The 22,424-nt window shown below is 65.6% G+C and overlaps 3 protein-coding genes across 4 annotated transcripts; 1 reads left to right on the top strand and 2 right to left on the bottom strand.

The window, feature by feature from the left end:
• Window positions 1-3,848: 3,848 nt before the first annotated feature.
• Window positions 3,849-14,526, bottom strand: CDK5RAP3 (CDK5 regulatory subunit associated protein 3). Of its 2 annotated transcripts, none has more exons than XM_082297594.1 (16): window positions 14,506-14,526; window positions 14,237-14,294; window positions 12,236-12,367; window positions 11,068-11,168; window positions 10,531-10,579; window positions 9,598-9,776; window positions 7,705-7,841; window positions 6,856-7,003; window positions 6,655-6,735; window positions 6,505-6,570; window positions 6,153-6,209; window positions 5,952-6,027; window positions 5,338-5,426; window positions 4,973-5,178; window positions 4,109-4,280; window positions 3,849-4,007 (listed from the first exon to the last, which is right to left on the bottom strand). In XM_082297594.1, the coding sequence occupies exons 1-16, from the start codon at window positions 14,509-14,511 to the stop codon at window positions 3,942-3,944; spliced, it is 1,623 nt and encodes a 540-aa protein (XP_082153720.1). In that variant the 5' UTR covers window positions 14,512-14,526; the 3' UTR covers window positions 3,849-3,941. The 2 variants fall into 2 exon arrangements, with proteins under 2 accessions (XP_082153720.1, XP_082153721.1); XM_082297595.1 differs by having other exon boundaries at window positions 6,856-6,958.
• Window positions 14,527-17,045: 2,519 nt separating this feature from the next.
• PRR15L (proline rich 15 like) lies at window positions 17,046-17,348 on the top strand (the record flags this gene model as incomplete). Its single annotated transcript, XM_082297544.1, has 1 exon — window positions 17,046-17,348. One exon carries the CDS (start codon window positions 17,046-17,048, stop codon window positions 17,346-17,348), a length of 303 nt encoding a protein of 100 aa, XP_082153670.1.
• Window positions 17,349-19,105: 1,757 nt separating this feature from the next.
• Window positions 19,106-21,864, bottom strand: PNPO (pyridoxamine 5'-phosphate oxidase). Its single transcript, XM_082297402.1, has 7 exons — window positions 21,787-21,864; window positions 20,988-21,112; window positions 20,815-20,914; window positions 20,666-20,719; window positions 19,870-19,998; window positions 19,719-19,789; window positions 19,106-19,643 (listed from the first exon to the last, which is right to left on the bottom strand). Exons 1-7 carry the CDS (start codon window positions 21,829-21,831, stop codon window positions 19,478-19,480), a joined length of 690 nt encoding a protein of 229 aa, XP_082153528.1. The 5' UTR covers window positions 21,832-21,864; the 3' UTR covers window positions 19,106-19,477.
• Window positions 21,865-22,424: the final 560 nt, after the last annotated feature.

Raw genomic sequence — 22,424 nt, 5'->3', positions numbered from 1 at the left:
CAACAGCCGGGACCCCCCCAGATTCGGGATCCCCCCAACACCCGGGACCCCCCAATACCCGGGAGCCCCCCAGATTCGGGATCCACCCGGGACCCCCCAACACCCGGCAGCCCCCCAAATTCGGGATCCCCCCAACAACCGGGACCCCCCCAAGCGGCTCCGGCCGGGCCGTGCTCCGGCCCCACGCTCCCCCCCCGCCCGGAGCTGTCGCCGCCCCGGGTGACACATCGGTCCCCGGGCGCGCCGGGGCAGCTGTCGCGCCCCGTTCCGCGGGGTTTTAACGAGGAAATTTGGAGGCCGTGGAGCAGCTGCAGCGTCTGCCCTCGGGAAAGGGGGGATTTGGGGGGGCTCAAGGGGTGAGCGGGGGGTGCCCCTCTGCTGTCCCCATCCCGCTGGAGACCTTGGTAGCGGCTGCTCGTTCCTAAAAATTGGGCTGAGAGGGGATGGAGCGGGGTGAGGAGGGGGATGTGGAGCACCCTGAGGGGAGAGGGATTGGAGGGGTTCAGGGATGCGAGGAGGGAGGCGGGAAGAGGATGGGGAGGGAGGGAGGGAGGGACAGAGAGATGGAGGGTGCAAGAAAGGATCCAGAGATGGAGGGACGGACAGAGGGATGGACAGAGGGATGCAGGAAAGGAGGGATGGACAGAGGGATGCAGAGATGCAGGAAAAGATGCGAGGATGGAGAGAGGGACACCTGAGGGGCACCAACCCCAAATCCTGACAGCCCCCAAACACGGTGACTCCCGATCCCTCTGGGGGGATGGGAGGGAAGGATGAGCAGAGGGATGGATGGAGGGATGGAGGGATGGATGGATGGATGGATGGATGGATGGATGGATGGATGGATGGATGGATGGATGGATGGAGGGATGGATGGAGGGATGGATGGATGGATGGGGAGCGCACAGGACAGGCAGGGCCGGGTGGCCGCGGGGACATTTGGGGACAGCGCGGGGGCAGCGGGAGGGGGGCACAGAGCCGCCCCCCAGATGGCGGGGCCGGGGGGTGCCCCCGCACCCGCTGCCGGCGTTAATGGAGCGAGCGCGGCTGTCAGGGATGCGATGGCAGCGGGGACGCGGGGACAGGGCCGGGACAGATGGAGGGAGCGTAATTGGTAATTAAATCGCTCCCTGGCAGGTGAGGGGAGCAGCAGCCGGGCCCCCCCCCGGAGGGGCGGAGGGGGGAAAGGGGAGGCGGAGCCGCTCCCCGGCACCAGCACAGCCGGGGGGGGACAACGGGGGGGAGGTGACACCGCCGGGGTCCCCGTCCCCAGCCCTGTCCCATCCCTTTGTCTGCAGCAAACCCAGCCCTGAGCACCCCCCCCCAGGCCGGTGACAGCCGGGGACCCACGCGGGAGCCCCAGATTTTGGGGTGAGGGGGGAGGGCTGGGACTGGAGGTCCCTTCTGTCCCTTCTGTCCTTGTCCCTTCCGCGCACACATCCCCCCGCTCTTTGTCCCGTCCATCCACGTGTCCCTTTGGTCCGTGTCCTCTCTTTCCGTGTCCCCTCCATCCCCACATCCCCCGATCCCAATTCCCCTCCATCCCCACATTCCTTGATCCTAATTCCCCTCCATCCCCACATCCCCCGATCCCAATTCCCCTCCATCCCCCCGATCCCAATTCCCCTCCATCCCCCCGATCCCAATTCCCCTCCATCCCCCCGATCCCAATTCCCCTCCGTCCCCCCGATCCCAATTCCCCTCCATCCCCACATCCCAATTCCCCTCCATCCCCACATCCCAACGGACACGGGGCACGGGCAGGACCGGGGGGGGGGGAAGAGGGTCTGGAACCCCACCGAGCCCCCACCACCCCCCGCCCCCCATCCCGCCGTGCCCCCCACCCGCGGGGAGGGCCGGGGCTGCTCCATCTTCCTGTCAGGATCCCCCGGGAATGCCGGGGATAATGGCAACAGCGGCCGCCGGCCGATATTTCATCCGCGGCATTAATAACGCCCTAACGGAGCCCCAGAAGTGCCCGGGGGGGGGTCACCGGGGCCGGGGGGGGGGTCACCGCTGTTCCCACCCCCTCTATCGCCCCATTGAATTCCCCATCAAAGCCCCCGCGGTGCCCTCTGCCCCTGCCGGGGCCGCCGTGACCCGCGGGGCGGGGCGGGGGTCCCGAGGGGGGGTCAGGGGTCCCGGGAGGGGTCCCGGGGGGAATCAGGGGTCCCGAGGGGGGGGTCGAGCCCCGCGGCGGGGGGGTCAGGCCGGAGGATAAAGGCGCTTTATGGCCCGAGCCCCCCGCCCGCATGCCTTCGCTATGGAGACGACGGGGACGGTGACCCCCGGGCGGTGACCCCCAGACCCCTCCCTCCCCCCGGAGCCACCCCAATCCTCACGGGGGATCCTCCGCGGCTCCCGGCTCCGGGACAGTGCCAGACAGCCGTTAATTAGCCCGTTAATCACTGTTAGCGGGGTTAATGAGCTGTCGCCGCGGCGGCGGTGGCACGGCCACGGGGCACCGAGCGGGGACGGCGACGGGGACAGGGGTGAGGGGGGCGAGAGCTGGAGCCGGGCTGGGACCCCCCCATAGCCCCCCACCCCCATGGGGCCAGCGATCCCACACGGCCCCACGCCTTGCCCGGCGATGGGATCCCCCCCAGAACCAATGGGGTGGAAGCCCCCTGAGCCTCACAGCTGGATCCCATGGGGCCAGGACGCCCCACAGCTGGATCCCATGGGATCAGGAGCCCCACATCGCCCCAAATGGATTCCATGGGGCCAGGAGCCCCCCACAGCTGGATCCCACGGGGCCAGCATCCCCCAAAACCGGATCCCATGGGGTCGGGACCCCCCAGATCCCTGGGAACGGGGCTCTCTGTGCCCCACTCCCTGGGGGGACGGACCCCCAGAGCCGCACCCCCCGCCTCAATAGGACCCCTCAGCCCCACTGGGAACCCCCCGAGCCCTGCGTGGGGCGGTCCCACAGCAGAGTCGGACCAATGAGCGGCTGCCACGTCAGAGGAGGCGGGGCCAGCGCGCGACATCAACCAATGGCCTCTCAGAGGGGGTGTGGCCATTGGATTACGTCACAGGGCACGGCAGCCCCGCCCCAAAGCCGCTCCGGGGCTCCGGCCCAGTTCAGCCCAGTCCGGTCCAGTTCAGCCCAGTCCGGTCCAGTTCAGCCCAGTCCGGCCCAGTTCAGCCCAGTTCAGCCCAGTTCGGCCCGGTTCGACCCAGTCCGGCCCAGTTCAGCTCAGTTCAGCCCAGTTCAGCTCAGTTCAGCCCAGTTCGACCCAGTTCGGCCCAGTTCAGCCCAGTTCAGCCCAGTTCGGCCCAGTTCGGCCCAGTCCGACCCGGTTCAGCCCGGTTCAGCCCAGTTCGGCCCAATTCAGGCCAATTCGGCCCAGTTCGGCCCGGTGCGGCCCAGTTCGGCCCAGTTCGGCCCAGTTCGGCATGGTCCGGCCCGGTGCGGCCCAATTCGACCCGGTCCAGCCCAGTCCGACCCAGTCCGGCCCGGTTCAGCCCGGTGCGGCCCGGTTCGACCCAGTTCAGCCCAGTCCGACCCAGTCCGGCCCAGTTCAGCCCGGTGCGGCCCGGTTCGACCCAGTTCAGCCCAGTCCGACCCAGTCCAACCCAGTCCGGCCCGGTCCGGCCCACTCGGCGACACCGCCAGCCCCACCCGGCCATGGGTCACCCGCTCTGAAATTAAAACCCAACCGCCCCCTCCCAGCACCGGGAGCCCCCCAGCACGGCCACCCCAAGGACCGGCCGTGGGCTTCTGGTGGCCCCGAGGTTCTGGTGGCCCCGAGGTTCTGGTGGCCCCGAGCCCCCCTAGACCTTTTTTGTGTGTGGGGGGGGTTTCTCCACCCCACCTCAACTCCAGCTCGATTTGGGAGGAAAATTTGGGTTTATTCACCACCAGCCCTCAGCCCGCAGCATGGCAGGGGTGGGCAGGGGGTGTGGCAGGGGCAGAAGCCCCCTCTGCCTCTCGGGGCTCACAGGTTGATGCCCATCAGGTTGACCGGCCGGCCCCCATAACGCCTGGAGATGTCGGCCTCGATCTGCAACACACACAGCGAGGGGCTCAGGGCGCCTTGTGGGGTGGGAAGGGGCAAAATCGGGGTACAGGGAGGGTCTTGTGGGGTCTCCAGCCCTCCCTCACCAGTTTCTGGAGCTCCCTGGTCTTCTCCTGCAGCCGCTGCAGTTTGGGCTCCAGGGCCGCCTGCTCGGCCAGCGCCTCGCGGCGCTTCTGGGCCAGCGCGTCCCTCTTGGCCAGCAGCAGCTCGGCCTGGTGCAGTTTCTGCTGCAGCAGCGCCGTCACCCGCTCCACGTACCTGGGGGGACAGCCAGGGACCCTCAGCCACCCTGACATGGCCAGGGCCACCTCAGCTACCCTGACATGGCCAGGGCCACCTCAGCCATCCCGACATGGCCAGGGACAGCCAGGGACCCTCAGCCACCCTGACATGGCCAGGGACAGCCAGGGACCCTCAGCCACCCTGCCATGGCCAGGGACACCTCAGCCACCCTGCCATGGCCAGGGACACCTCAGCCACCCTGACATGGCCAGGGACAGCCAGGGACCCTCAGCCACCCCGACATGGCCAGGGACACCTCAGCCATCCCGACATGGCCAGGGGACAACCAGGGACCCTCAGCCACCCTGACATGGCCACGGGACAGCCAGGGCCACCTCAGCCACCCTGCCATGGCCAGGGGACAACCAGGGCCACCTCAGCCACCCCGACACAGCCAGGGGTCATCCCCACACAGGGACACCTCCCCCTCCAGACCCCCTCCCCCATGGCCACTCCCCAGCGCTGACCCCTCTCCATCCCCTGGGGCTGTTTTGGGGCTGTTTTGGGGTTATTTTAGGGCCTATTTTGGGGCTGTTTTGGGGTTATTTTAGGGCCTATTTTGGGGCTGTTTAGGGGCTGCTTTAGGGCTATTTTAGGGGCTGTTTAGGGAGTGTTCTAGGACTATTTTAGTGTCTGTTTGGGGGCTTTTTTGGGGCACTTTTGGGCACCTGGGCGAAGCGAGGATCATGCAGAGGTGCTGGACGCTGCGGGAGCAGAGCTGGGCCAGCAGCTCCCGGGCCGTGGCCAGCTGGGCCCGCACGCGGTCGCCGCTCTGGCCCTGCAGCACGGCCGGGGCCAGCTGCAGCTGGCTCATGGCCACCACGTCGGCCTCGTCCTCCAGCTCCAGCAGCCGCTGCGCCAGGAACAGCTCCAGCTGTGGGGACGGGGCATGGGGTCACTCAGCCACGGGGTCACTCAGCCCCGGGGTCACTCACCCATGGGGTCACTCACCCATGGGGTCACTCACCCACAGGGTCACTCAGCCCCAGGGCCACCCCGGGGGCAGGGCCAGTGGCCGTCCCCTCGTGCCCACCTCCATCAGCTCGTCGATGAACTGGTTCCGCGTCTCGGGGTTCTCCAGCAGGGTCAGCGCGTCCGAGCCGCAGGCGATCCCCTCGGGGGCTGGGGGTGGGACCCCAAAACCAGCTCAGCATCACCCCAGGGCACCCAAAAACCCCCCCTGGCCAGCACCCAAACCCCACCCTCTGCCCCAATCCCAAATCCCTCTGTGGTGCCCAGGGGCACTGGGCGATGAGGGGGACAGGGATGGGACCCCAAACCCATCTCAGCATCACCCCAGGGTACCTAAAACCCCCCTGGCCAGCACCCAAACCCCACCCTCTGCCCCATTCCCAAATCCCTCTGTGCTGTGGGGATGACGGGGTGAAGGGAGCAAGGATGGGACCCCAAATCCCAGCTCAGCATCACCCCAGGGCACCCCAATCCTGCCCAGCACCCAAATCCCACCCTCTGCCCCAATCCCAAATCCCTCTGTGGTGCCCAGGGGCACTGAGTGATGAGGGGGACAGGGATGGGACCCCAAATCCCTTCCCCAGACCCCTCTGTGGTGTCCAGGGGCACTGGGAAATGGGAATATGGGGGATGGGAGCTGCCTGTCCCCCCTTGGAACCCCCCAGCCCTGCTCACCCTCAGTTCCAGCCTCCACCACCGTGATCGTCCCCTCCTGTCCTTCTCCGTCACCCCAATCGATGCCATCGTCGCCCTGAGGAACAAAGGGTGACACAGGGGGACAAAGGGTGACACAGGGGGACAAAGGGTGACACAGGGGGACATCAGCAGGGATTTGGGGACACAGGGACACCCCTGACCCCGGGTGATGCCACCCACCTGCGGACTGGTGACTGTCCCCTTCTCCCCGTCACCCCAATCGATGCCGTCATCACCCTGAGGAACAAAGGGTGACACAGGGTGACACAGGGTGACAAAGGGTGACACAGGGTGACAAAGGGTGACACAGGGGGGATTTGGGGACACAGGGACACCCCTGACCCCAGGTGATGCCACCCACCTGCGGACTGGACTCCACTGTGATCATCCCCTTCTCCCCGTCACCCCAATTGTCCCCCTGAGGAAAAAAGGGTGACAAAGGGTGACACAGGGTGACACAGGGTGACAAAGGGTGACACAGGGGGGATTTGGGGACACGGGGACACCCCTGACCCCGAGCAATGCCACCCACCTGCGGACTGGACTCCACCGTGATCGTCCCCTTCTCCCCGTCACCCCAATCGATGCCATCATCACCCTGAGGAACAAAGGGTGACACAGGGTGACAGAGGGGAGATTTGGGGACACAGGGACACCCCTGACCCCGAGCAATGCCACCCACCTGCGGACTGGACTCCACCGCGATCCCCCCGTCGATGTCCCCACCCTGAGGCGCCTCCGCCGGGAAATCCCCCCAATCAATCTGTGCAAAAATAACCCCCCCCAAAAAAACCCGCCCATGAGCCACGACCCCAAAACCGCCCAGCAGAGCAATTTAGGGTCTCCGCTGCCCGTCCCCCTCCCTTTCCCTGCCAGGACCCACCGTGTCCTGCTGGGGCGGCTCCTGCGGGGTCCGGCGCAGCTCCGGCCGCTGCACCCGGCGCGGCGGCAGCCCCGTGCGCCACTGGAACACCGTGGTGTTCCCCCTGCGCCCCACAAAGCGCAGCAGCGGGACCACCTCAACCCCGGGGCTGGCGAGGGGACAGCGCTGAGGGGGACACCCCAGCACCGCCGGGCCCGGGGTTTTGGGGCGAGCGGGGGGTGGTTTTGGGGGGGGGGGTATTAGGGCTGGTTTGGGGGGTTTTAGGGGTATAGGAGCTGGTTTGGGGGGTTTAGGGGTATAGGAGATGGTTTGGGGGGGGTTAGGGGTGTTTTGTGTGGATAGGAGCTGGTTTGGGGGGTTTTGGGGTATTGGAGCTGGTTTGGGGGGGGTTTAGGGGTGTTTTGTGTGGATAGGAGCTGTTTTGAGGGGTTTTGGGGTATTGGAGCTGGTTTGGGGGGGGTTTAGGGGTGTTTTGTGTGGATAGGAGCTGGTTTGGGGGGTTTAGGGGTATTGGAGCTGGTTTGGGGGGTTTTAGGGGTATAGGAGCTGGTTTGGGGGGTTTAGGGGTATTGGAGCTGGTTTGGGGGGGTTTAGGGGTGTTTTGTGTGGATAGGAGCTGGTTTGGGGGTTTTAGGGGTATTGGAGCTGGTTTGGGGGGTTTAGGGGTATTGGAGCTGGTTTGGGGGGGGTTTAGGGGTATTGGAGCTGGTTTGGGGGGGGGTTTAGGGGTGTTTTGTGTGGACAGGAGCTGTTTTGGGGGTGTTTTGGTGTATTTTGTGTGGACAGGAGCTGGTTTGGGGGGCTCAGGGGTGTTTTGGGGTGCCAGGGCCGCCCGGGGTCTGTCCCTACCTGTCACACACGAAGGCCACACAGGCCTGGTACAGCTCGATGGCCTCCCCGAGGGCGCTGGCGCCGGCCCCGATGCGGGACAGCAGCGACGGCAGCTCCTGAACCAGCGCCAGCAGCTCCTGGCGCACGTCGGCACCCTGGGGACATCGGGGACACCCTGGGACACCCTGGGACACCCTGGGGACACCCTGGGGACATCGGGGACACCCTGGGACACCCTGGGACACCCTGGGGACATCGGGGACACCCTGGGGACACCCGGGGGACATCGGGGACACTCTGGGGACACCCTGGGGACACCCTGGGGACACCCTGGGACACCCTGGGGACATCGGGGACACCCTGGGGACACCCTGGGGACATCGGGGACACCCTGGGGACACCCTGGGATACCCTGGGGACATCAGGGACACTCCAGTCCCAGTGTGACCCCTCTGGGCAGCTGGGGGGGGCCGGTTTGGGGATTTTGGGGGCTGCTTTAGGGTCAGTTTTGGGGAGCTGTCCTGGGGTTATTTGGGGTTTGTTTGGGGTTATTTTAGGGCTGTTTTAGGGTCTGCTCAGGGCTTATTTTGGGGTCTCTTTGGGGTTATTTTAGGGCTGTTCTGGGCCTGGTTTAGGGTCTCCTTTGGGGTCATTTTATGCCTGTTCTAGGGTCTGCTCAGGGGTTCTTTCAGCCCCGTTTGGGGTTGTTTCACGCCCGTTTGGGGTTCTTTCAGCCCTGTTTGGGGTTCTTTCAGAGCTGGTTTGGGCCTGGTCTAGGCTCTCCTTTGGGGTTATTTTAGGGCCTGCTCAGGGGTTATTTCAGGCCCATTTGGGGTTATTTCAGGCCCATTTGGGGTTATTTTAGGGCTGTTCTGGGCCTGGTTTAGGGTCTCCTTTGGGGTCATTTTATGCCTGTTCTAGGGTCGGCTCAGGGGTTATTTCATGCCCGTTTGGGGTTCTTTTACACCCCTTTGGGGTTATTTCAGCCCCATTTGGGGTTCTTTCAGAGCTGGTTTGGGCCTGTTTTAGGGTCTCCTTTGGGGTTATTTTACGCCCGTTTGGGGTTATTTCAGCCCCGTTTGGGGTTCTTTCAGGCTCGTTTGGGGTTATTTCACGCCCGTTTGGGGTTCTTTCAGAGCTGGTTTGGGCCCGTTTTAGGGTCTCCTTTGGGGTTATTTTAGGGTCTGCTCAGGGGTTATTTTACGCCTGTTTGGGGCTCTTTCAGCCCTGTTTGGGGTTCTTTCAGGCCCGTTTGGGGTTATTTCAGGCCCATTTGGGGTTCTTTCAGAGCTGGTTTGGGCCTGGTCTAGGCTCTCCTTTGGGGTTATTTTAGGGCCTGCTCAGGGGTTATTTCAGGCCCATTTGGGGTTATTTTAGGGCTGTTTTAGGGTCTGCTCAGGGCTTATTTTGGGGTCTCTTTGGGGTTATTTTAGGGCTGTTCTGGGCCTGGTTTAGGGTCTCCTTTGGGGTCATTTTATGCCTGTTCTAGGGTCTGCTCAGGGGTTCTTTCAGCCCCGTTTGGGTTTCTTTCAGCCCCGTTTGGGGTTGTTTCACGCCCGTTTGGGGTTCTTTCAGCCCCATTTGGGGTTCTTTCAGAGCTGGTTTGGGCCTGTTTTAGGGTCTCCTTTGGGGTTATTTTACGCCCGTTTGGGGTTATTTCAGCCCCGTTTGGGGTTCTTTCAGGCTCGTTTGGGGTTATTTCACGCCCGTTTGGGGTTCTTTCAGAGCTGGTTTGGGCCCGTTTTAGGGTCTCCTTTGGGGTTATTTTAGGGTCTGCTCAGGGGTTATTTTACGCCTGTTTGGGGCTCTTTCAGCCCTGTTTGGGGTTCTTTCAGCCCCGTTTGGGGTTCTTTCAGCCCCGTTTGAGGTTCTTTCAGGCCCGTTTCGGGGCCGGCCCATCCCGGCACTCACGGCGATGCTGTACTGCCTGCAGGAGGCCAGGAAGCGCTCCCGGAGCTCGCTGGCCCCGAGCTGGCACTCGTCCTCGCGCCGCGCCAGCTCCTGCTGCGCCTGCTGGCAGCGCCCCAGCTGCCGCCGCAGCGCCGGCACCTCGTAGCCGATGCTGCGCCCCAGGAGGCTCGAGAGCTCGGCTGGGGGGGACAGCGGGGTCACCCCCGGGGCTCCCACACATCCCAGGGCTCTCGTCCCGTTGGGATTTGGCGTTCCCGCAAATCCCGTCCCTTTGCGCCGCTGCTCGGCGGTTGAATTCCCCGTCCCATCCCATCCCATCCATCCCAGCCCATCCATCCCATCCCATCCATCCCATCCCAGCCCATCCCATCCATCCCATCCCATCCATCCCAGCCCATCCATCCCAGCCCATCCCATCCCATCCATCCCATCCATCCCAGCCCATCCATCCCATCCCATCCATCCCATCCCATCCCATCCCATCCATCCCATCCATCCCATCCCATCCCATCCCATCCCATCCCATCCCATCCCATCCCATCCCATCCCATCCCATCCATCCCATCCCATCCATCCCACCCATCCCATCCCATCCATCCCATCCTGTCCATCCCAGCCCATCCCATCCCATCCCATCCATCCCATCCCATCCATCCCATCCCATCCCATCCCATCCATCCCATCCATCCCATCCCATCCCATCCCATCCCATCCCATCCCATCCATCCCATCCCATCCATCCCATCCCATCCCATCCCATCCATCCCATCCCATCCCATCCCATCCCACCCCATCCCAGTTTGCAGGTTGAATTCCCCTTTCCCATCCCAGTTCAGGGACTGAACTCCACCCGCCCAGGGGGTTCTCTGGGACACCTCGGGGCTCCCATCCCACTGGGATTCATCGTTCCCATCCCCACTCCCCATCCCGTACCCAGGTAGGTGTTCTCCTTCTCGTAGAGGGACACGACCTCCTGCCAGTCCTGGGGAGGGACGGGAGCGTGAGCAGGGACGGGAGGAGGAGGAGGAGGAAGGAGGAGAGGAAGAGGAGGATGAAGAAAAAGAGAAGGATGAGGAGGGAGAGAATGAGGTGGAAGAGGAGGAGGGAGGAGGAAGAGGAGGAAGGGAAGAAGAGGAAGAGGGGGATGGAGGAGGAGGAGGAGGAGGGAGATGAGGAGGAAGAGGAGGATGAAGAGGATGAAGAGGATGAAGAGGAAGAGAAGGAACAGGAGGATGAGGAGGAAGGGGAGGAAGGGGATGAGGTGGAAGAGGATGAGGAGGATGGAGGAACAGGAGGATGAAGAGGAAAAGAAGGATGAATAGGAAGAGGAGGAACAGGAGGATGAGGAGGACAAGGAGGGAGGGGAGGGAAGGGGAGAGAGGGGAGAGAGGAGGAGGAAGAGGAGGATGAGGTGGAAGAGGAGGATGAAGAGGAAGAGGAGGAAGAGGAGGAAGAGGAGGCCGCTCCCACCTTCATCCTTTGGGACGAGTAGCGCCCGAAGAGGTTCTTGGTGGAGGCCTCGGTGCCCTTGAGGATCTCCAGGATCCGCAGGCAGTGGAAGTAGTGCAGGTCTGGGGCGGAGCAGGGACGGGGTCACGGCGGGCGGGGGGGCCTGGGAGCCTCTGAGGGACCCCCAGGAGCCTCTGAGGGACCCCCAGGAGCCTCTGAGGGACCCCCAGGAGGTTTTCGGGCATCTCCAGGAGGCTCTGAGGGACCCCCAGGAGGTTCTGAAGGACCCCCAGGAGGTTTTTGGGCATCTCCAGGAGGTTCTGAGGGATCTCCAGGAGGTTCTGAGGGATCTCCAGGAGGCTCTGAGTGATCTCCAGGAGGTTTTTGGGCATCTCCAGGAGGTTCTGAGGGATCTCCAGGAGGCTCTGAGGGATCTCCAGGAGGCTCTGAGGGACCCCCAGGAGGTTCTGAAGGACCCCCAGGAGGTTTTTGGGCATCTCCAGGAGGCTCTGAGGGACCCCCAGGAGGCTCTGAGGGATTCCTAGGAGGTTCTGAGGGATCTCCAGGAGGCTCTGAGTGATCTCCAGGAGGTTTTTGGGCATCTCCAGGAGGCTCTGAGGGATCTCCAGGAGGCTCTGAGGGATTCCCAGGAGGTTCTGAGGGATCTCCAGGAGGTTCTGAGGGATCTCCAGGAGGTTCTGAGGGATCCCCAAGGGGTTCTGAGGGATCTCCAGGAGGCTCTGAGGGATCTCCAGGAGCGTTTTGAGGGATCCCCAAGGGGTTCTGAGGGACCCCCAGGAGGTTCTAGGGCATCTCCTGGAGGTTTTTGGGGGTTCCCAGGGGCTTTTAGGGGATCCCTGGGAAGTTTTGGATCCCTGGGAAGTTTTGAGGGATCCCCAAGAGGTTTTAGGGGCATCTCCAGAAGGTTTTTAGGCATCTCCAGGAGGTTTTTGGGGGTTCCCGGGAGGTTTTAGGGGATCCCTGGGAGATTTTGAGGGATCCCCAAGAGGTTTTAGGGCATCTCCAGAAGGTTTTTGGGGGTTCCTGGCAGACTTTGAGGGATCCCCAGGAGGTTTTGGGGGTGTTTTTGAGCTACCACCACCGAACCTTTGGGAACAGGCGTGACCCCCCCCCCCCCCCCCCCACACACACACACCTCCCAAATCCCAAATCCCAAATCTCCACTCACAGGAGCCCTCCAGCAGCTCTTTGATCTCCGGGTTCTCCGGCATGTCCTGGATGGCCACCTGGAGCCGCTCCCGGACCAGCTGCAGCTGCGCCTGCCAGCGCCGGCTGCAGTGGCGCCGGTCCACGAGCCAGTCTGGGGACACGGGGACAGCGGGGTCATGGGGGGACATGGGGACAGTGGGGTCATGGGGGGACATGGGGTTAGTGGGGTCATGGGGGGACATGGGGACAGTGGGGTCATGGGGGGACATGGGGTTAGTGGGGTCATGGGGGGACATGGGGACAGTGGGGTCATGGGGGGACATGGGGACAGTGGGGTCATGGGGGGACACGGGGACAGTGGGGTCATGGGGGGACATGGGGACAGCGGGGTCATGGGAGGGACATGGGGACAGTGGGGTCATGGGGGGACATGGGGTTAGTGGGGTCACCAGGGGGGACACGGGGACAGCGGGGTCATGGGAGGGACATGGGGTTAGTGGGGTCATGGGGGGGGACATGGGGTTAGTGGGGTCATGGGGGGACATGGGGACAGCGGGGTCATGGGGGGGACATGGGGTTAGTGGGGTCATGGGGGGACATGGGGACAGTGGGGTCATGGGGGGACATGGGGTTAGTGGGGTCATGGGGGGGACATGGGGACAGTGGGGTCATGGGGGGACATGGGGACAGCGGGGTCATGGGGGGACACGGGGACAGCGGGGTCACCGGGGGGGACATGGGGTTAGTGGGGTCATGGGGGACATGGGGACAGTGGGGTCATGGGGGACATGGGGACAGCGGGGTCATGGGGGGACATGGGGACAGTGGGGTCATGGGGGGTCATGGGGACAGTGGGGTCATGGGGGACATGGGGACAGTGGGGTCACCAGGGGGGACATGGGGACAGCGGGGTCATGGGGGACATGGGGTTAGTGGGGTCACCAGGGGGGACATGGGGACAGCGGGGTCATGGGGGGGACATGGGGACAGTGGGGTCATGGGGGGACATGGGGTTAGTGGGGTCATGGGGGGTCATGGGGACAGTGGGGTCATGGGGGACATGGGGACAGTGGGGTCATGGGGGGACATGGGGTTAGTGGGGTCACCAGGGGGGACATGGGGACAGCGGGGTCATGGGGGACATGGGGTTAGTGGGGTCACCAGGGGGGACATGGGGACAGCGGGGTCATGGGGGGGACATGGGGACAGTGGGGTCATGGGGGGACATGGGGTTAGTGGGGTCATGGGGGGGGACATGGGGTTAGTGGGGTCACCAGGGGGGACACGGGGACAGCGGGGTCATGGGGGGTCATGGGGTTAGTGGGGTCATGGGGGGGTCATGGGGACAGTGGGGTCATGGGGGGACACGGTGAGGGGGACACCCCCCGGGACACCCCCCGGGACACGGGGACCCAACCCCGGGAGGAACCCCTGGGATCGGAGGGGAAAGGGGGAGGTTGGAGGGGCCAAATATTGGGATGAATTCCTGGGTCTTTCCGCAAATTCGGAGGGGAAATGAAGGGTCCAACATTGGGATGAATTCCCGATCTTTCTCCAGGTTTGGAGGGGAAAGGGAAGGGTCAAATATTGGGATGAATTCCCGGGTCTTTCCGCAAATCCAGAGGGGGAAAGGAAAGGTCAAATATTGGGATGAATTCCCAGCTTTTCCTCCAAATTCAGAGGGGTAATGAAGGGTCAAATATTGGGATGAATTCCCGGCTTTTTCCCCAAGTCCGGAAGGGAAATGAAGGGTCAAATATTGGGATAAATTCCCAGTTCTGGAGGGGAAAGGGGGAGGTTGGAGGGGCCAAATATTGGGATGAATCCCTGGGTGTTCCCCCCAAATCCGGAGGGGAAAGGGAACAACCAAACACTGGATGAATTCCCGGCCCTTCCCCGGTTTGGAGGGAAGAGCGCGGATGGGGCCGGGGATAACCGGGGATGAATTCCTGGTTCCTTCCCCGGTTTGGAGGGAAGAGGGGAGCCGGGGGAGGCCAAGGACGGGGAGGAGCTCCCGTACCCAGCAGTTTGCTGGTCTGGATGTCGATGGGCACATTCTGGTACTCCTGGGGAGCGACCTGCGGGGAGGACACGGGAGATGCGGACCGGAACCGGCACCGGGACTGGGCCGGGGGTCGGGACCTTCCGCTCCAGCGCCCGGGCCCGGGCTTTGCCCGCTCCCCTGGGCCTGGACCCGCTTCCAGACCCTTCCCCGATGCCGGTCCCGGTCCCGATCCCGGTCCTGGTTCCTTCCCCTTCCCCTCTCCCGGTCCCGCTCCCGCTCCTCACCTGCATCTCTCCCGTCTCCGCCTCTCCACTTCCGCCTTCCCCTCCTCAGCCAATCGCCTGCCTCAGCTCCCGCGCTTCAGCCAATCAAAACGCGCTCCGCCCAAAGGTCCCGCCCTCCCACCAATCAGAAGGCGGGAGCGCCGCGGCAGCGCCACGTGCCGGCATTTCGATTGGCTGGACGGGAAAGGGGCGGGGTCTTCAGGGACCAATCGGAGATGGCGGAGGAGTTCGGGGGTCCCAATCCCGATCCCAGTCCCCAATCCTGATCCCAATCCTGGTTTTAATCCCGGTCCCGGTCTCAATCCCGGCCCCAATCCCGGTCCCAAGGTGCCCCAGCACTGAGCCGGGATGCCCCGGGATCCCCCTCAAGCCGTCCCTCAGGGTCCCGCAGGAGTTCCCGGGATGCTCCCGAGCAGATCCCGATCCCTGCGGGGATCCCCCGTTTCCCCCAGAGCAGATCCCAGACCCCTTGAGAACCACTGGATACCCCAGTACAGAGCCAGGATCCCACTGGGACCCCCAGTTGCTCCCAGAGCAGATCCAAGGACCCTCGGGGACCACTGGACAGAGCCGGAATCCCCCTGGGACCCTCAGCAGCGGTCCCAAAACGGGACCCCAGGTCCCTTGGGGACCCCTGGGAGGGGTCCTGGAGCAGCTCCCAGATCCCTCAGGCACCGATAATCCCCGACAGAACCAGGATCCCTCGGGATCATCCCGCTGGATTAACTTGGGGGAGCAGCTCCGGCCCCCGGGAGCGTCACCGGGGGTCCCGCGGTGTCCCCGCGTCCCTGCGGGGCTGGGAGTCCCCCGTCGGGGACACATCCCGTGGCGACACGGGCACATCCCGGTGACCTCGCGGGGAGCAGCGGGAGCAGGAACCGGTCCGGCAGCCGCGGGTTTCGGCGGATCCCACCGGGAGCCGCAATTCCCTCCGCTCCCGGTGCCCGACCCTCGTGCCCCGGAGCCACCGCGCCCCGAGCGCTGTCACGGCCGGCCCGCGGCGGTGACGGTCACCCAGGGCCACCCAGGGCCACCCAGGGCCACCCAGGGCCACCCGGGGCCACCCGCCCAGGGCTGGCACCGCTCCCCGTCATGAATATTCAGCCGTGCCTGGCCCGGCCCCGCTGTTTGCTCCGGCAGGAGGGGTTTGGGAGCGGGTTCACCTTGACGGGGACAGCGGCAGGTGAGCGGCACCTGCCCGCGCTGCCCCGCGGGACACCCCCGGGACACCCCCGGGATCCCCCCCGGGACCCCCGGGCGCGGCAGGAGCAGGTACCGGGATGGGGTGTCCGTGCTGCGGATGGGATGTGGCAACCCCGGGGACACTCTGGCGACACGGCCGGGGATGGTCCCGCCTGGCTCTGGCACTCCGGGGGGGGAGGGGGCGTGGGGGGACACAGGGGCCACCAGCGAGGTGGTGGCCGCAGTCTCTGTGTCCTTGTCCCCCTGTGCCAGAGGGAAAAGAGGGTTTAACCCCCCCAAAGAGGTGCGGGAGGCGACATCGGGGAGGGGTGGCTGGTGGCGGAGCGCAACGGGGACACGGGGCTGGGCTGGAGCCCGGGATGGGGACACGGGGCTGGGCTGGAGCCCGGGACGGGGACAGGGAGCTGGGCTGGGCACCGGGATGGGGACACGAAGCTGTGCTGGAGCCCCGGGATGGGGACACGGGGCTGGGCTGGGCACCGGGATGGGGACACGAGGCTGTGCTGGAGCCCGGGATGGGGACAGGGAGCTGGGCTGGGCACCGGGATGGGGACACGGAGCTGGGCTGGAGCCCGGGATGGGGACACGAAGCTGTGCTGGAGCCCCGGGATGGGGACACGGGGCTGGGCTGGGCACCGGGATGGGGACACGAGGCTGTGCTGGAGCCCGGGATGGGGACACGGGGCTGGGCTGGAGCCCGGGACGGGGACAGGGAGCTGGGCTGGAGCCCGGGATGGGGACAGGGAGCTGGGCTGGAGCCCGGGATGGGGACACGGGGCTGGGCTGGGCCCCGGGATGGGACAGGGCGCTGGGAATCCTCTCCGTGCCCGCGGCCAGGGAAGCGCTCGGCTCGGGAGCCGCCTGCTCTGGGTTCCTGCCCTGGAGCCACGGTCGGCTCCGGAGCCTTCCCGGAACCTTCCCGGAACCTTCCCAGGCTCCTCCAGCGCTCCCTCCCGGCGCCACCGGGGCCAGGCGAGCCCCGAGCCCGGGGTGCGGCAGGCGGGGACCCCCCGGCAGCGCTCCCGGCGCCTCCCCGGTCCCACCTGCGCCCCAGTTCCTGTTCCTGTTTGCTCACCGGGCTCCCTCCCTCCCTGCCCGCTGCACGTGGCCGATAAGGGCAGCTCCCGGCGCTGCCAGCAGCCTTTTCCAGGCGCTCCGGAATTCCCGAGCCCTGGAAAATCCCCTCCTGGTCCCCGCGGGGCGCTCCCCGGGGATCGCGCCCCGATGGGAAGGAAGCACCGCATCCTTCATCCATCGCCGCCAGCTCCGGGATGGCAGCCCCGGGGAGGGCTGAGGGAACTCCAGGAGGGAATACGATCCCCGAATCCCGTTCCAGGATGGCCGACGGGCACGGCTGGTGGAAGCTGACGTTCCTGCGGAAGCGCCAGGCAGCGCCCACGGTGCTGTACGAGAGCCCCGACGGCCACGCGGCCCCGGGAGGAGGGGACAGCGCGGACGGGACCGGCCCGGAGGGGCCCCCCGGCTTCGCCGCCCGCCTGGAGAAGATCGTGGACAAGAGCACCAAGGGCAAACACGTCAAGGTCTCGCACTCCGGGCGCTTCAAGGAGAAGAAGAAAGTGAGGGCGACGCTGGCCGAGCATCCCAACCTGTGCGGGGCCGGCGAGCGCGAGGAGAAGTGACCCGGCTCGATGTCACCCCCCCGGGGATGCCGGTCCGGGGGGCTGCAGGAGGAGAGAGGACTCGGGATGGAGTTTATCCGAGGGAAAATCCAGGACCCGACAGGACTGACCCCGGGGCAGAGCGGGGCGCCGAGCCGGGCGCTGCCCGTCCCTCCCGCTCCCCAGCGCTGACTGGTTCGTACTGGGATGAGGATGAGGACACTCCCCGCACCGCCCGCCCGGCTCTGCCCCGATCCCGATCCCCTCCTCCCGTCACTCTTCGGGGCCGAGCTCCCGCTCGTGTCCCAGTCCCGAGGGGCTGCGGAGCCGCCGGTGCCGCGTCCTTGCCGAGTCACCTCCGAGCGGGGATGCGACTCTTCCCTGTCCCCAGGGAACGACCCTGCGGGATAAATCCCCCCACGGGGACCGCGGAGGGCTCCCAGGAGGAGCCGCGTTCCCCAGGGAATCGCTCCCTGCTGCTGGAAGCGGGGAGCCGACGCCGGGGGTCGGGATGTTGGAAGCCCTCGCGCCCGCTGCTAATTAACTGTGGTTAATAAACCGAGCCTGAGGCAGCTCCGGGAGAGCTCCGCGGATCCCTGGATCCAGCCTGGAAGGGTGGGAAGGCTCCGGATCCCTCCGGGACGCGGGTGGGGGCGGTGCCATGGCGGGGAATCCCTGACCCGGTGAAGGACGAGGAAGCGGCGGCGGCTCCGGGAGAGCTCCGCGGATCCCTAAACCCGGCCTGGAAGGCTGGGAAAGCTCTGGATCCTTCTGGGATCTCTCTGGGAGCCTGGGCATCCCGGGGAATCCCTGACCCCCTGGAAAAGGGGACACGCGGGGGTGGCCGGAGCCCGGGGTGCCCTCCCAGCTCCTGACCCTGCGGATGGGGAACACGCGGGGCTGGAAGCAGGGGCAGCTCCAGAGATTTCTCTCCGAATTCCTGGCAGGGTGGGAAAGCTCTGGATCCCTCTGGGAATCTCTCTGGGATCCTGGGCATCCCGGGGAATCCCTGACCCCACGGAAAAGGGGACGCGCGGGGGTGGCCGGAACCCGGGGTGCCCTCCCAGCGCCGCAGGGTGCGGCTGTTCCTGAACTCCGCAGCTCCAGCCCCTTCCCGGCTCCGACAAAAGCCGGAGGGTGCCAAGAGCCCGAGCCCAGCCCCGGTTTCCCGGCACGGGGCCGGTGCCAGGGCCCCCCTCCCCCTCGGTCCCCGCCCTCGGCTCTGTTTGCTCCCAGCCCGTTCCTTGTCCCGCTGGAATCCCGGGATCCTGTCCCAGCAGGAAGCCCTCGGTCCATGAACCCCCCTCACCCTGGAATTTGGGCTCCCGGTGCCCGCACGGGTGGGAGCCCCGGCTGTGCCCCTTCCTGCGACATCGCCCTGTCCCCTCCCGTCCCTCCCTGGCGGCTCTTCCCAAGGGACGGGCACAGCCGGGAGGCTCCAGAGCCACTGAGGGGGCTGTGACAGTGGCACAGAGGGTGGCACAGCCCCGTGGCCACCGGCCCTCCGTGCCAGGGCTGCCCTGCCACCACCCAGGGTGGGACAGCCAGCCCTTGGCACGACCCTGTCCCGGGACGGCAAACACGGAACCGGCGCGGTTTTTAGGGATTGGTTTCACTCAGGGCCGGGATTCCCGGCAGCTCCGAGCTCCAGCTGCCCCGGCAGAGCCCGGCCCCGCCTGGGTAAATATTAACCCGGTATTAACCCAAACCCTTCACGCCTTCACATAAATCCCGATTTATTTCTTCCAGGCTTGGACAAGCAGCTGGAGGAGGGGACAGGGTGAGGGCTGGGGTGTCACGGCCCTGGGACAGGCCCACGACAGGAGCGACGCGTTATTGAAGTTCATTAAACAACAGCAATAATGAACCGGGCATCGAGCACATTCCACAGCTCCACACAAAACATGGAAAAACAGAGGCGGCGACAGCAGCAGGACAGCGACAGGGGGAAGGGGGTCACCGGGGTCACAACCGGACCCTGCACAATCATTAACACGATTAATTAACCACCGGCAGCGCCGGCAGCGGTCGCGGATGGATTTGGGGACACAGCGGGGGCAGGCGGAGCTCTGAACTCATTTCCCAGCGCACCGCCAGGGCCGGGCCGGGGGTGGCCGCAGCACGGGTGACATTCCCGAGCAGCGCCGGGCTCAGGGCGAGAAGCGCTCGTAGACCCAGTCGCCGTGTGCCCGGTGGGTCATGGCCCCGAGCGGCGCCGCGCGGTCCCGCAGCCGCCGGAACACGATCCGGTCGTGCAGCCGGTTGCTTTGGCCCTGCCAGAACTCCACCACCTCCGGCTCCACGATGTACGCGCCCCTGCAAGGGACACGCGGGGCTCAGGGCGGGGGTTCACGGCGGGGGTTTTGGGGGGGGTTCAGCCCCCGCGCTCACCAATAGTCCGGCTTGGGCACCGGCGTGTCGCGGTACCGCTCCTCCAGCTCGGCGTTCCTCTTCCTCAGGTACTGCGGGGTCGGGAAGGGAGGAAGGGGAGGGTGAGCGGGGCAGCCGTGGGCTGCTCCCGGAGGGAAAGGGCCGGGCTCACCTCGCGGTCCGGGATGACGGAGCTCTGCCGGCTGACCAGGGCGCCGATCTGGTTGCCCTTGGGGCGGGAGTGGAAGTAGCGCTCGGATTCCTCCTCCGGCAGCCGCTTCACCGAGCCCTCGATCCGCACCTGGGCCAGGGACCCAAAGCTCCGAAGGGGCTCCCGAGCACGGAACCGCGCCCATTCCCTGCCTTTTTCCACGCAAAACTCAGGGATCACATCGCTGGTGGCGATCACCATCCCCTGGGCTCTGGTCAGTGGTGCCAAAGGGGCTCCCGAGCATGGAAGTGCCCCATTCCCTGACTTTTCCACGCCAAAAATGCAGGGATCACATCCCTGGTGGAGATCACCATCCTCGAGGATCTCGCCAGTGGTGCCAAAGGGGTTCCCGAGCTCAGAACCACCCCATTCCCTGCCTTTTCCACCCAAAATTCAACGATCACATCCCTGCTGGGAACCACCATCCCCTGGGCTCTGGTCAGTGGTGCCAAAGAGGTTCCCGAGCTCAGAACCACCCCATTCCCTGCCTTTTCCACCCAAAATTCAGGGATCACATCCCTGCTGGGGACCACCATCCCCCGGGCTCTGCCCTGTGGCTCCAAAGGTGCTCCCGTGCACGGAGCAACCCCATTCCTTGCCTTTTCCACCCAAAAACCGCAGCCACCCCCCACCCTGTCTCAACCCAGGGCCCATCCCAGTGTGACCCCCAGCCCCAAATTCCCACCCGGAGCGGGAGCAGCCCCTGCCCGACCCCATTCCCAGGATCCGGCCGTGCTCCCGGGGGACCCCTCCTCACCTGCCGGCAGAGGGGCTCCCAGTAGAAGACGAGGGAAGCGAAGGGATTGGAATCCTGGGGGGCAGAGGAGGGAGCTGTCAACTTCAGGAAGCTCCCAGCTTCAGGAATCCGGGATTCGCCCCCCAAAACCCCCCCTCCCCAGCCCTCACCAGCTCCTTCCCCTTCCTGCTCTCGTAGTTGGTGAAGAAGCGGAACCCGTCCTGCCCGAACCCTTTCAGCAGCACCATCCGGGCCGAGGGCTTCCCGTCCCTGTGTGGGGTCAGCGGGGTGAGGACGGCACCCAGGGCACCCCTGTGACCACCCTGCGACCCCTCTGTGTCACCTAGTGCAGGTGGCCAAGCACATGGCGTTGACCTCGCCGATGTCCGGGCAGTCCAGGGCCTCCTGGAACCAGGCTCGGAATTGCTCGATGGGGTCAAGGGAGGCCAAGTGCTGCTCCTCGAAGGCCTGGGGACACGGGGGACACTGTAAGGGGGGGACCCGGGGCTTTGGGGACACTTGGGGGGGGTCACACCGCACTCAGGGGCACGGCCAGCACAGGGGACGGGGTGGGCACAGCATTGGGGGTGCCGCGAGTGGAAGGAGGGGGGAACCCCAGGTGTTGGGGACAGGCTGGGGGGGCCATCCCGGGTCTTGGGGTCACCCCAGGTCTTGGGGACAGCTTAGGACGGGGATCACCCCAATTTCAACGCCGTCACCACCACAAAGAGAAGCCATCCTGGGTCCAAGGTCACTCTCAGCACATGGAGGGAGATCCTGTAGGTTTTGGAGGGGGGGACACCCCAGTTCCGAGGGGACAACGAGCACTGGGTGGGGGGAGGGGGGGGGGGTCACGCCAGGCCTTGGGGACCCCCTCAGGGTGGGGACACCCCGGTTCTACGGTCACTGCCAGCACCGCGGCGGGGGTACCCTCACGGAACGGGAGGGTTCCCCGAGCCTTGGGGACATCCTGAGGGGGGTCCCCGAGTTTTGGGGACACGCTGGGAAGCGGCCGCGTGGGAGGTTACCCTGGCTGGGGGGGGCACCCTCGGGAACGGGGGGGGCAGGGGGGGTTCTCCGGGCCTTGGGGACAGCCTGGGGGCTCCCCCCGTGCCAGCACCCCCCGGGTCCCCCCGTCCCACCTCGGTGTCCCCCCGGTAGCTCTTCCGCAGGTCCCCCAGCTCCATCGCGGCCGAGCGGAGCCCCCACCATGCCGGGGGCGTGGCTAAACGCGGCCACGCCTCCTCCGCGACAGCCAATAGGAAACGGCGGAGCGCGCGCGCCTCTGGGAGAGCTGGAAGCTCATTGGAGGAGGAGGAAGGGGCGGGACGAAGAAACCCGGAAGTGGTATGAGGGTACAAACAGGTACGTGGGGGGCTCTTAAAGGGGCAGCGGCCCCGGGGAGGGGGAGACGGGGAGTTGGGGACATCGGGGACAAGAAGGGGACGCTGGGGACACAGAGGGACACCTGGACTTGGTGCCACTGGGCACAGGGAGGGTGGGAAGGGGGGAGCTGGGTCGGGGAGGGCGGGATTGTGACAAGGGGCAGGTGGGGGGGACAGGGAAGGTGGGGATGGGACATTTGGGCCAGGTGGTGACAAGGGACAGAGAGATGTGGGGACACGGGGATTTGGGGACACGGGGGTTTGGGGACACGGGGGTTTGGGGACAGTGAGCACGGGGAAGGTGGGGATGGGATATTTAGGTTTGGGGGCATTGTGACAAGGGACTGGGAGATGGTGGACACAGGGATTTGGGGACACGGGGATTTGGGGACACA

The sequence above is a fragment of the Coloeus monedula genome (assembly GCF_965178545.1).
Source record: "Coloeus monedula genome assembly, chromosome: 26".
Taxonomy (NCBI): Eukaryota; Metazoa; Chordata; class Aves; order Passeriformes; family Corvidae; genus Coloeus; species Coloeus monedula.
This window is presented reverse-complemented; position numbering and strand designations above follow the sequence as displayed.